At 37.4% G+C, this 14,493-nt stretch overlaps 2 protein-coding genes across 2 annotated transcripts in view; one reads left to right on the forward strand and one right to left on the reverse strand.

The window, feature by feature from the left end:
* FBXL13 (F-box and leucine rich repeat protein 13) overlaps positions 1 to 14,493 on the forward strand; it is a 207,556-nt gene that overhangs the window by 154,966 nt on the left and 38,097 nt on the right. The gene's annotated exons all lie outside the window — the stretch shown is intronic.
* Positions 5,745 to 7,082, reverse strand: LOC121472264 (dnaJ homolog subfamily A member 1-like). The gene has a single exon (XM_041723505.1). It carries the CDS (start codon positions 6,967 to 6,969, stop codon positions 5,776 to 5,778), a length of 1,194 nt encoding a protein of 397 aa, XP_041579439.1. The 5' UTR covers positions 6,970 to 7,082; the 3' UTR covers positions 5,745 to 5,775.

Below are 14,493 nucleotides of genomic sequence, written 5' to 3' on the forward strand. Positions count from 1 at the left end.
CTGAAACACCCTCTCCCTTTGTCCACCTAGTAAATTCTTGCTTATCCCAAAAGTTTCAACTGTGTGAAGCTCTCCTGGAACTCCTGGGCAGACTTAGGATCTCTCTGTCTTATTTCCACTGTCCTTTACAATGCCCCCACAAAAGCCATTTGCTCATTATATTTTAATATTTATTCCACACCTGTCTCCCTACAATACTGTAAGCCTCCTGATGGTAAAGGCTGGGAAGCCTAGCATAATGCCTAGTACCTAGGGGCATGTAAAATATTTGTGAGTCAATGAGTGAGTGAATGAATGAATTTTGTACCATTTCTTTCCTTTTACCCAAACACTCCAGGCTTCTTGAAATTCCGCATTTTCTCAGCTATGTTGTGAGTTGGAGTAGGAGTGCTTACAGCTGCATGTCTTAATCTGGTGATACACTTTCAAGAGACCACCCATCTGCATGGAACACACACATAAATAAGGCCTGAGGCTTGGTGAAGCATAACCTCTAAAGCAGGAAACATATGAAATCACTTGGGATTCAATAAATAGAAAGAATGAGAATTAAAAGGAAACAGGGAAACTCAGAGGCAAATGGGCTTGCCTTGGATTTTCAAAAGCATAGAACAAGCAGTCTGCCCTGGTTATATGCTTACATATGGAGTTTGACCTCTTCTTAGTCCTTTCCAGGCCCTTCTCCTAGCTAGTGGCCTTATATGACTCTGTTGATACCATCATGAGCAATAGTGATTTTCCTTACAGAGGCTACTGGACAATTGTCTCCTGTTGCCAGCAAAATGCCTACTGGAAACGTTGCAAAAGGAGAATCTTTGATGCCAGAACCCTCCCCTTGACCTCCATTAGATAGAAGGCAAGCAGTCTCAAGGCCAGATGCTCTATTTCTAGGTAACAAAGATGCTGATTTTCTTTCTCTCTATATATATAGAGAGAGGACATACTTCTGTGTGTTGACCAAAACCTGCTTTCCTTTAGATCTATAGGTCAGTAAATTAGATCTAATGGTTAATACATTAAAAAATATGATTACAAAATTCATACTAACAATCAAGTAAGGAGAAATAAATAATAATAGATAAAACATACAGATAAAATGGATTAAAAATTGAGAAAAAGAAAGCTAAATTATTTTTATAAAAATTGTAATTGCGGGATCCCTGGGTGGCTCAGCAGTTTAGCGCCTGCCTTCGGCCCAAGACGTGATCCTGAAGACCCGGGATCGAGTCCCATATCGGGCTCCTTGCAGGGAGCCTGCTTCTCCCTTTGCCTGTGTTTCTGCCTCTCTCTCTCCCTGTGCCTCTCATGAAGAAATAAATAAAATCTTAATAAAATAAAATAAAATAAAATAAAATAAAATAAAATAAAATAAAATTGTAATTGCTAACCATAGAATAAGAGGAAAATCACTTGTGAGGTTAAAATACATTCTGAAGGACTTTGCACAATATAGCGTTATCAGTGATTTTAGAAAGAGGATGTGCTAATTGAGATAAAACATATTTCCAAGTATAAGTTTTGTTCCTTATCTCTAAAAGAATGTGGCAAGCAGCACCAAACAGAACAAATCTTTCAGAAAGGAACATATGAAATATAAGCGCTAGTTCACATAATTTTGAAGGGAAATAGATTCTATCCAAGAATTCTGAGAGTACGCCAGCAAGATAAAATTGGCTCCACAAAAACAGATAGTTTTACAGACTACTCATTCATTCACAAATATTTTTTCATTGCCAATTGTGTATTAAACACCATGCAAGGTTCTGGGAGTACTAAATTTACAGATATAGATCTGGTCACAAGGTACAGTCTAGTGGCAAAACAGTAACAACAAGAGTGACAACACTACTTGGTTAAAAGTTACCAAAAGCATAAGTTCAAAGTGTGCCTTCACATCTTGTCTGATATCACCACACTATGATATCTTGGGCAAGTTACTTAACCTTTCTGTGCCTTCATTTCCCTGTCTTTAAAACACTGTTTATAATATACTTTCCTCATAGTGTTGTGAAGAGTAAATGAGATAACAAATGTAAGCTGCCTAACATAGTTCCTGGCACATGGTAAACACTCAATGGATCTTAGCAATGATTTATTCAAATTATGGCATAGGAGGTATATTTGTTGTGAAGAAGATTTATGTATATATATAAATATATATGGGTACATATGCTATATCTTGGCAGCATGGATAAGTTGAAAAGTGAGTGCTTATGTCTCTGTTGTCTATTTGTGGAGAAGTCAGGGGACACTTTTCAGCTTTTGAGGTGAGGCTGAAGGTTTCAATAGGTGTTTGTAGGTAAAGACAGACATTCTCAGTGGAGGAAGAAGCAGGTGGGAAGACGTGGAGACATGAGAGAGGGTTATGTGTTGGAGGACCCACAGCTGATTTTGTGTTGTCATAGCATGGCCCAAGGAGATAGGGGATGAGGCTGGAGAAAGGTGGAGGGTAGAATGTGACTGGCCTTGGGTGCTCTGCGAGGTGATTCAGACTATATGCTATATGCAATGGAGCTACTGCAGAACTCGGAGTGGAACTCGTACAGCTAGAAATGAGGTTTTGATGGTGGTGGTGGAATAGATATGCACAAGAGATATTTAGGAAGTAGTTAGGTAGGGCTTGGTGATTGATTGGCTGGATACGGAGAGTAGAGGGGATGGGGGGAAACTGACAATGCCCAGGTTTTTACTAGATCAACTGCAGACATGGTGGTTCTGTTAACCAGAAAAAGAGCCTAAGAGAGAGATTAGGACTTGGAAACAAGATGCTGAATTCCATTTTAGACATGTTTGGTTCCAGTACTAGGACACAACTCTCTACACTATGGGCCCCTTCTATTCTGAGTGGCAAGAAGAAGAATAACCATTTGACTTTTGGAATCACCATTTTTGTTTTGTTTCATTTTGTTCCTCAGTATGTCTGGCAAGGGATCATAGGAACTAGGTATATTCCAATTCAACCATTAACTGAAAGCAGAAAATTTACTGAAAAGCAGAAGATTTTCAACAGCCTCTCCCAAGTTCTGTCCCTTCTATCACAATTTACATTTCATTTTTATCCTCAAAAAAGGGAGTGGGGCAGCAAGAAAGGAGGCTTCTTGTTTGCTGTCAGGGATCTTTTATTCTTTTTTGATTTCTTATGACCTTAACTTCTAATAATCACATCAAAGTTCTCAGTTATTCTAGACTCCTGAGTACCTCATTGCATCTTATTTCATTGAATGTGTTTTCTAATATCCTTCAAATATCAAATATCCTAAGTTGCATAGGTCACATTTATAGGTTTCCCAGCCAGGGAAATCTAGGACCTATAAAGAGAATCATAAAAGTTGCAAAACTCAAAGAGCAAGGTACTTAAAATCAGAGAAAAGTCCATCATGAGCCATTCACCTTCAGCCAGACTCCCTACTGAGGAACCCATTAAAACTTTGTGGTTTCCAGCTTGAATGCTAGTGCTCTGAAAGTAACAATACTGATTTTGAGGTGCTTATGGCACACCCAAGCATCTAATTATCAATTAGGAAAGATCTGGAGCTCGGGAAAGAGATCTGGGCTAGATATAGAGATGGTTGATGTAGTTGAAGGCACAGATGAGCTAGAAGAAGAAAAGAGGTCAAGTTCAAGCCTCCAGGAAACACCAGTATTTATTGGGTGGACCTGAGAGATGAACCCACAAAAGAAACTGAAAATGAACATCCAGAGAAGTAAGTTAGGAAGGAGTTCAGACTAATATCGAGGGAATGAAGGGGGGTGGTGTTTCAAAATGCGGGAGACTGTCAGCAAGGGCAAATTTCACACGTGCCTCAAGTAATATGAAGATAGGGATGTATTAATTTTTATAAAACAAAATTGCTCATCCATGTATATCGTTGTACATGGGCACATCGAAAGCTTAGTATGGGGACGCCTGGGTGGCTCAGCAGTTGAGCTTCTGCCTTCAACCCAGGACATGATCCTGGAGACCCAGGATCGAGTCCCACATCAGGCTCCCTGCATGGAGCCTGCTTCTCCCTCTGCCTGTGTCTCTGCCTCTCTCTCTCTCTCTCTCTCTCTCTCTCTCTCTCTCTCTGTGTGTGTGTGTGTCTCTCATGAATAAATAAATAAAATCTTAAAAAAAAAAAAAAGAAAAGAAAAAAGCTTAGCATTTTGGTTGAATATTGGTGCTTCATGCTATTATAGTTTGTTTGGGACAGACAGTAAACTACCCAAAACTCTTGTGGGTCTGTGTAAAGGAATTAAGCACGGTGTTAATATTTTATATAATTCTTTGTAGATGTACAAAAAGACTTACTAATGGACACACTTTGTTTTTCCAAATTATTCTAAATTATTTTTCACAAACATTGAGAAAGTTCACACGTTTATTCCACTCATTTTCTTTGTCCTTTTCTTCTTCCTTTTGATATGTAATTAGCTGGGTCCTACCATATTCAAAGCAGCAATCCTAGGTTTGAGTGTAAAAACAAGAATAAGACAAGAAGTCTGCCTTGAAGTTGTTATAAATATTTCCCCCATCAATTTTTCTCTTCTTTTGAACTGGACATTTTGTTGTTTTGACTACTTGCTTTCCCTATGGGTTGTAGCAAATTTTTTTATTGCTATCAGCAATAAAATAAACATGGAAGCCTTACACTAATTTACCAATATTGCCTGTTTTAACTTCACAAAAATATCTAGGAATTAAAACTTTATTGTTATTTGAATTTGCATTTAAAAAATTCTAGTAATAATTTTGTCCTAGATCTGCTGATTATCACTACAATTGTATTTCATCTTACATGAATTTTCTGTTGAAATTCTTTACATACTCATACATTGGGGTCTCAATACTTCTGCCAATTTGTTGGAATTGCCTCTAATAGTGTATTATTAATCATTTGTAATATTTTCATATTTTCTCCATATCTTTACAATGGCTTATCTCACTACTGTGGAAGAGAGATTTTAGTATTTTAATTTGAAAGCCTACAAGCGGGATCCCTGGGTGGCACAGCGGTTTGGCGCCTACCCTTGGCCCAGGGCGCGATCCTGGAGACCTGGGATCGAATCCTGCATCAGGCTCCCAGTGCATGGAGCCTGCTTCTCCCTCTGCCTGTGTCTCTGCCTCTCTCTCTCTCTCTCTGTGTGTGACTATCATAAATAAATAAAAATTAAAAAAAAAGAAAGCCTACTAGCTACTGCTTATAAAGTATAGTCAAGAAAAATGAATTAAAAGTTGAACAAACTATGCAATCTTATGTAGATTTTACTAAGAAATTGTTTCTTTACTCATGCAGGTGAGATTATAAAGTTTATTAGATTATTTACTCTTCTGGTGTGCCTGTATTAAAGTGTCGACAGTTTCAAACTGAAACATACTATAAATACAGATGATTTGTAGCAATGTGGCTGTCAGATAAGTTACATTGTATTTTATTCTGTTAATACTCCTAGACCATCTTTCTAAACTTTTTCTAAAAACACAGTGTCTCAGAAAAGAGCCAAGTTCAGGTTTTAAGGAATAAATTTATTTTCAGAATGTTAAGCTCTGTTTCATAAAGTTGCATCCATATCAGTTTCATTTATAAAACATGTTTCATTTGTTTTTTTTTTTTTTTTTTTTTTTTTTTTTTTTGAGCTTTTATATTTGAGTTTATTCTTCATTTAACTTTTAAAACACTACTATAGTTGAATATTAAAACAAAAACAATAGCAAGTAGTGAGCTATGATTATAGTCCTTCACTCATCCACTACTGCATATAAAATGCCAGCAGCAGTGTTATTCACCAGCCCCATTAAGAAGTCTGACACTGAACACCACCCCTAGGATGATGTTCATCATCCTCATATGCTTCCCCATTGTAATGGCGCCGTCTTTCCTGATTGGGATCAAAGTCCACAAGTTCTACCTGGTCCATTTCATCAGTCTCTTCTACTTCCTTCCTCTCAGGTAGGAGTTTTTCCAGCAAAGAAAGTTTATCAGGAGAGAGAAAGCCGTTCTCGGGGAAGTTTACCTTAAATTCAATGATTAGGCGACCCTTCTCATATGGTCTACGATAAATTGGCATGCCTTCATTTAACACACACTTGATATCCCCATGCTTGACAATCTGACCTGGATGAGAGGTGATGACGATGGTTCGGTTGTCAAGAGTAGATATTGGCTTTTGAAAGCCACACAGGGCTTCAACCAGCTGTATATCCATACACATGAAAAGATCTTCTCCTCGTCGAGTAAAAACAGCATGGTCCTTCTGATCTAAAACAATGATAATATCTCCTGGTTCAAGTCCTGGTTCTTGGTCTCCCTCACCATGGAATGTTATCTTCTGGCCATCTTTCATGCCTTTGTCAATATGCACTTCTAGAATCTTCTTCTCTCGAACTATCTTCCTTCCGTTGCAGCTTTTACATCTATCTTTAGGACTGATCCGTTCCCCATGGCCCTGGCACTCCATGCACACAGGCTGAATTTGCTGAACCATTCCAGGTCCTATCTGATGAATTCTTATTTGCATTCCAGTACCTCGGCAATTGGGACAACATTCGACTGCTCCTTTCTTACCACCTCGGCCTTCACATTTATCGCAAATCACATTCTTCTGCAGAGCTAGTTTTCTTGTTGCGCCATTATATAGATCTTCTAAGGTTACTGAGAGCTGATGTACAACATTTTTACCTCTCCGTTCTCTCTGCATCCTGCCTCCTCCTCCAAAAAACATATCAAAGATGTCCATGGGGGAGCCAAAACCACCACCAGCTCCACCTTCTTTAATTGCCTGTTCTCCTCCTTTGTCATATAATTCCCTTTTCTTTGCATCAGAGAGCACTTCATAAGCTTGAGAAATCTGTTTAAACTTCTCTCCTTCATTTGGATTCTTATCAGGGTGGTACTTCATGGCCAGTTTTCTGTAAGCCTTTTTCAGTTCCTCCTGGGTGGCATTGGGTTTGACCCCCAAAACATCATAGTAAGTGGTTTCTTTCACCATTTTCTACAGCCGGTGAGAGGACCGAAGCCGGTGTGGGGGAGCGGGAAGGAGCGCGTTGCTGGGCGCAGCTCGGGCAGCCGCCGCTCCTCCGCGTCTCACCGAGCGTTCTGGAAAGTTCCCTCATTTGTTTTTAAATTATGATCAAATGTCTTAAAATAAGGCAAAATATCGGTGTCTTTGTTTTCCTCGGTGTGTTGTCTTTTGCGAATAAATAATATAATCACACCAACCAAAACAGTAAATTTATATTGTATATGTGCTCAACAGGAATTTGGAGAACTTTAAATATTGTTAAGGTAACACAAAAAATTAACAGCAATAGTTGTTATGTCTAAAATAATCTTATTTTATTCAAAACATCTCCCAAAATATTCAGCAAAATTGAAGAGAAATGATGATAGAAAAGATAGAAAAGTGCTAACAATATTGAAGGAGGGATAGAGTGAGAAAAATCAGCATTTTGCACTCAATGAAATAAGTGATTTAGTCAAGGATCACCAATTATTGCTAAAACCATTGACCAAAAGGTTTTTGGAAAACTGTATACTTATGAATACACCACACCACAGATTATTTATTAAATAAAAAGTAAAAATATACTCTAATGAAGGATCTATGTTACCAGCTGAGTCAAGAGAGTAGGAGCATCACCAGCCAGTGGGACACCTCATGTATGTACATGCCTCCTAACTGGATGCAACAGCACCTACATAGTATTCTTGCAGAAAATCTTTACCTAGAATCTAATCATAAGGAACAACTGGACAAATCCAAAATGTGAGACTTCTACATAACAACTGACCTGGGATCTTTAAAAGTCAATGTCTTCAAAGGCAAAATTTAAAGAAAAAAAGGCTAATGACATATGACAACTAAATGTAATGCATGAACTCTAACTGGTTCTTGAATAAAAATATTGGCTTTATATTAGATAGTACAGTATTATTAATTTTAAGCATTATAATACTATATATACTATACTATGTATATAAAAAAATCTCCTTATTCCTAAGGAGATATATACAGAATATTTAGGGGTAAAGCATCATGATATCTGAAACTTATTTTCAAATGGTTCAGGGAAATTTATAACATATATATATGAAATATATAATAATCGCAAATATCTATGCGTTCAACATAGGACTACCTACATACATAAAGCTAAACAGACATAAAGGGAGAAATTGACAGCAACACAATAATAGTAGGAGACTTTATTTTTTTATTTTATTTTTTTTTTAGTAGGAGACTTTAATGCATCATTTGTATCAGTGGATAGATAATCCAAACAGAAAATCAACAAGGAAATAATGGCTGTGAATAAACTAGATGAACTTAAGAGGTATATATATAACATTCCATCCCCAAACAACAGAATACAGAATTTTCAAGTGCACATAGAACATTCTCTAGGACAGATCACATAGTAAACCACAAAACAAGTCTTAATAGATTTAAAAAGACTGCATTCATATCAAGCATCTTTTGTGAACAAAATTTCAAAAAAATTACAAGAAAAAATAAGTCAATTACAAAAAACAAAACAAAACAAAAAACAAACCAACACAACACACAAAAAAAGAACCAAAAAAATCCCCCACAAACACATGGAAGCTAAACAACATCCTAAAAAACAATCAATCAGTCAATGAAGAAGAGAAAATTAAAAAATACATGGAGACAAATGAGAATGAAAACACAACCATCCAAAATCTTTGGTATGCAGCCAAAGTAGTTCTAAGAGGGAAGTTTATAGTGATAAAGACCTATCTCAAAACAAGAAAAATCTCAAAAAACAGTCTACACTTACACCTAAAGGAACTAGACAGAGAAGAACAAACAAAGCTCCAAGTTAGTAAAAGTAAGGACATAATAAAGAATAAAGTGGAAATAAATGAAAGAGAGAGGAAAGGAAAAAAAATAGAAAGGACAAATGAAACCAAGAGCTGGTTCTTTGAAAAGATAAACAAAATTGACAAACCTTTAGCTAGGCACATCAAGAAAGAGAGAGAACTAAAATATTTTCAAAATGAAAGAGAGAACAACCAACAACACAGATACAAGAGAATATCATAAAAATTATATGCTAACATATTGGACAAATTAGAGGAAATGGATAAATTCCTAGAAAGTTATAATCTTCCAAAACAGAATGAGGATGAAATAGAAATTTTGAACAGACCAATAATGACTAATAAAGTTGAATTGGCAATCAAAAAACTCCCAACAGGTCAGCCCCGGTGGCTCAGCGGTTTAGCACTGCCTTTAGCCCAGGGTGTAATCCTGGAGACCCAGGATCGAGTCCCATGTCGGGCTCCCTGCATGGAGCTTGCTTCTCCCTCTGCCTGTGTCTCTGCCTTTCTCTCTCTCTGTGTCTCTCATGAGTAAATAAATAAAATCTAAAAACAAACAAACAAACAAACAAAAAACCTCCCAACGAACAAAAGTCCAAGAAAAGATGGCATCACAGATGAATTCTACCAAACAAAAATACCTATTCGTCTAATACTATTCCAAAAATAGAAGAGGAAGGAAAACTTTCAAATCCATTCTATGAGGCCACTATTATCCTGATATCAAATCCAAAGACCCCACAAAAAAAAAAAGAAAGAAAGATAAAGAAAAGAATACTATAGGCTAATATCACTGCTGAACATAGACGTAAAAATCCTCAACAAAATATTAGCAACCTAAATTCAACAATACATTTATGCCAGACATGCAAGGATTATTTAATATTTGTAAATCAATCAATGAGATACATCACATTTACAAGAGGAAGGATAAAAACCATACAATCATCTCAATAAGTGCAGTAAAGCATTTGACAAAATACATCTGTTCATGATAAAAATTTTCAACAATATCAGTTTAGAGAGAACATACCTCAACATAATAAAGGCCATATATGAAAAACCTATAGCTGCAATCATAATTCCATGTGAAAACCTACAAGCGTTTCCTCTAAGGTGAGGAAAATCACAAGGATGTCCACTCCCACCACTTTTATTCAACATAGTACAAGAAGACCTACCCATAGCAATCAGATAAGAAAAGAAATAGAAGATATCCAAATTGGTAAGGAAAAAGTAAAAGTGTCACTAATTGTACATGATATAATACTATACATAGAAAATTGTAAAGATTCCACCCTCAAATTTCTAAAGCAGCAAATGAATTGAGTAGAATTGTAGGATGTAAAATTAATATATAGAAAGCATTGTGTTTCTATAGACTAATAATGAAGTAGCAAAGAGAGAGATTAAGAAAACAATCCTGTTTACAATTGCACTAAAAAGAATGAAATACCTGGGAATAAATTTAACCAAGCAGGTGAAAGACCTGTACTCCAAAAACTATAAGACAATGATAAAAGAAATTGAAGATGACACAAATGGGAACTGAAGATGACACAAGCTCGTGGATTAGAAGAATTAACATTGTCAAAATATTCATATTACCCAAAGCAATCTATAGATTCAACATAATCCCTATGAAGATAACAATAGTATTTTCAAAGAACCAGACCGAACAAATAATCCTATGATTTGTATGAAACAACAAAAGGCCCTGAATAGCTAAAGCAGTCTTGAGAAAGAACAAAGCTGGAGTTATCACAATCCCAGATTTCAAGATACACTACAAAGTTATAGTAAACAAAAGACTATGGTTCTTGCACAAAAATAGGCACAATGATCAATGGAACAGGATAGAGAGCCCAGAAATCAACCATTTCTGTGGTCAATTATTTCATGACAAAGGAAGCAAGAATATACTATGGGAAAAAGACAATCTTTTCAATAAATTATGTTGGGAAAACTGGACAGCTACAAAAAGGCAAAAGAATGAAACTGGATCACTTTCTTACACAATATATATAAAAATAAACTAAAAATGGATTAAAGACCTAAATGTGAGACCTGAAACCATAAAACTTCTGAAAGAAAACATAGACATTAATCTCTTGGACATCAGCCTTAGAAACATATTTATGAATATGTCTCAGGTAAGAGAAACAAAAGCAAAAATAAACTGTTGGGACTACACCAAAATAAAAAGCTTTGAAGAGCAAAGGAAGCCACGGACAAAACAAATGTAACCATATACGTATTACATATATTTTATATACTACATATATAAAATTTTCTTGAAGCATTTTAAAAAATTTTTTTTTATTTATTGTAGTCACAGAGAGAGAGAGAGAGAGAGAGAGAGAGAGAGGCAGAGACATAGGCAGAGGGAGAAGCAGGCTCCATGCACCGGGAGCCCGACGTGGGATTCGATCCCGGGTCTCCAGGATCGCGCCCTGGACCAAAGGCAGGCGCCTAACCGCTGCGCCACCCAGGGATCCCGAAGCATTTTTAAAAACAGATTTTATTTACTTATTTGTGAGAGACACAGAAAGAGAGAGAGGCAGAGGGAGAAGCAGGCTCCATGCAGGGAGCCTGATGTGGGACTTGATCCCGAGACTCCCCCAAGCCCAAGGTAGACGCTCAACCACTGGGCCACCCAGGCATCCCAAAGCATTTATTTTAAAACTGGAAGTTTGTACCTGAGTCCCCTTCACCTAATTTGCCCATCCCCCGCCCCCGCCTCCCTCTCCTCTGAACAAACCACCAGCTTGTTCTCTGTATTTATGTTTGTGTTTTTGATTGTTCATTTGTTTTTAAGACTCCACATATGTATATATATACATATATATAAAACTATATCCACAGATATATTAATAAAATCATGTATGTTCATACACACACATTAATTAAGCAAATGTAGCAAATGTTTACAATTGGTGAGTTTAGGTAAAGAGTATACAGGTGTATGACTCAGCTGTATGCTAAGTACACACACACACACACACACACACACACCAACATTTGGTAACTAGTTCACTACTGATGTCTATCTACAGCTGCTAAATAGTTCCAGATGTAAAATTGGGGGAGGGGGGGAGAATTGTTTTCAAGGATTTGTTTGCTCTGAAATGTCTTGTGTACATGTTGCAGTTCCTGGCAGCGTTCAGTGTTCCCTCCCACGACTTCCAGTGACCCTAAATTGAACTACTTCCCTAGTAATTCACACATTCCTAATGAAGTCTTTGTTCATGCCCTTTCCACAGTCTAAAACACTATTATTATTTTGCTTATCAAAAATCCTAGTTGGTCTTTGAGGCCTAATTCAAATTCCCCTTTTCCATGGAAGCCTTTTCTAGACTGCCAGGTCCTGCTCTGTGGTCCCTATACCACTCTTAAAACACGTGAGGTTTGTGGGTTTTGTTTTTTATTTTTGTTTTTGTTTGCATTATGGTCACTTAGGTATCAACTCATATTCCTTAAAGGGGGAAACTTTTGTTTAACTCTTGCACAGAATGAAGTCCCAATTCCTTAGAATGATGTATAAGGCTCTTGGGACTCGGTGCCCGCATTCTTTTGAGTCTTATGTCTTGACACTCCCTTCAATGGGCCTGATACCAGAGCTACAATATCAACCAATTACTGGGAGTCCCGCAGCCCCTCAGATCCAGGACCCCCCTCCCCACCCCCCGCAATGTGCCTACGAAGGAGTAAACTGCTCCTGAGGACTCCTGTGGATTCTGGGGTCCTCACACTTCTCATCCAACCTGCAATCCTGTCTACCACACCAGATGCTTTTCCTCTGATTCCTGTGCTTCATTACAATTTATTCCCTTCCTACGCTTTGGGAAAATAAACCAAAACCTTTCCAGTAAAATGTTCATGAGTTTGGCTGATTTTTGAAGGAGCTTAAGGAGGACTTAAATTTTCTTGGTTACAACTTCCCTGAAAAGTAAGCCTCCATCTGCCCTTTGCCCTAATGAGGCCCAATCACTCCATTTGTTGCTTCCTCATTCCTCCTTATTTTTGCCTTATCTTCCCACCTTCCTCTTTCCACACCTCCTAGAAGTAAAAGTTTGGGACCCCCAAGACTTTCATCCCAAGCACTTAACAAGGATTTCAGGGAATATCTAATGTGGAGCATTTATGAACCTCAAGGTGCTAAGTGGAACATTTGACCTTGCCGGGTTTGATATTCTTTAGGTCATGAATCTGAAAAGCTTCTGAGTCAAAAAGCCATTAAAAAAATGAATCCTGGGGCGGGAAATCCCTGGGTGGCTTAGCGGTTTAGCGCCACCTTCAGCCCAGGGCGTGATCCTGGAGACCTGGAATCAAGCCCCATGTCGAGCTCTTTGCATGAAGCCTGCCTCTCCCTCTGCCTGTGTCTCTGCCTCTCTGTATGTGTGTCTCTCATGAATAAATAAATAAAGTCTTAAAAAAAAAAATAAAAGAATCCTGTTGACTGAAATAGTGTATTTTACTTGATCTGAGAGCTGAGCTCCCACACTAGCACAACACAGTTTTCAGCAGAGGCCTGGTCTCCTCCAGCTGGATTAGATTTGCTACTCAGTCACAAAGTTGTTTACTTACGGCAGCCTGGCCTATGATAACTTGTCCAGCGCGTTAGCATGATGACATCTCCTGCTCCCTGTCTTGCTAACAGGATTGGCCGTCTGGGTCTGAGAAATTTCTGTGTTCATCTTGGACTGAAAGGATGCTGTAGGAGTATTTCTGATTTGTATTTAGCTATACAATTACTACATTAATCAATTTTTACAAACATCTTTACTGAGATATGATTTACATACTATAAAACTCAGTGATTCAAAGTGTACAATTTAGTGGGTTTTGGTATATTGATGGAGTTAGGCAACCATCACCACAATCTAATTCCAGAACATTTTCATCACTTCAAAAAGAAGCTCCCCTCCCATAAGCAGTATTCCCTAGCCTCGACCCAGTCACCAGCCAGACTTGGCAACCACTAATCTACTTTCTGGTTCTATATATTTGCTTATTCCAGACTTTTCAAATAAGTGGAACCATAAAATATGTGGCCTTTTGGGTTTGGTTTCTTCTACTCAGCGTAATGTTTTAAAAGTTTTTTTATCTATACAGTAGTATGCATCATACTTTATTATTGCTAAATAATATCCTATTATATGGATATAACACATTTTATTTATCCTTTCACCAATTGATGGACATTTGTCTTGTTTCATTTCTTTTCTCTATTATGAATAATGCTGCTATGGAACATCTGAGTACAAGTTTTTTGTATTGACATATATTTTCATTTCTCTTGGGTATATATCTAGGAGTGGAATTGTTGGGTCATATGGTAACTTTGTGTTTAATTTTTTGAAGAACTGCCAGACTGAATTTTCTACAGTGACTGGACCAATTCACATTCCCAACAGCAGTGAATAAGGATTTTTATTTCTTCACATCCTCACCAACATTTTTTATTATGTCTTTTTATTTATGTTTATTTTTATTTATTTATTTTAAAAAAGATTTTATTTATTTATTCATGAGAGACAGGCAGAGACATAGGCAGAGGGAGAAGCAGGCAACCTGTGGGGAGCCCAGTGCGGAATTTGATCTCAGAACTCCAGGATCATGACCTGAGCCAAAGGCAGATGCTCAATCACTGTGCCACCCATGTGCC

This window comes from Vulpes lagopus, chromosome 11 (assembly GCF_018345385.1).
Source record: "Vulpes lagopus strain Blue_001 chromosome 11, ASM1834538v1, whole genome shotgun sequence".
Lineage (NCBI taxonomy): Eukaryota > Metazoa > Chordata > Mammalia > Carnivora > Canidae > Vulpes > Vulpes lagopus.

What these genes read in the sequence shown, in the direction of transcription:
- LOC121472264 (XM_041723505.1), bottom strand. Translation starts at nt 6,969, where the DNA reads ATGGTGAAAGAAACCACTTACTATGATGTTTTGGGGGTCAAACCCAAT.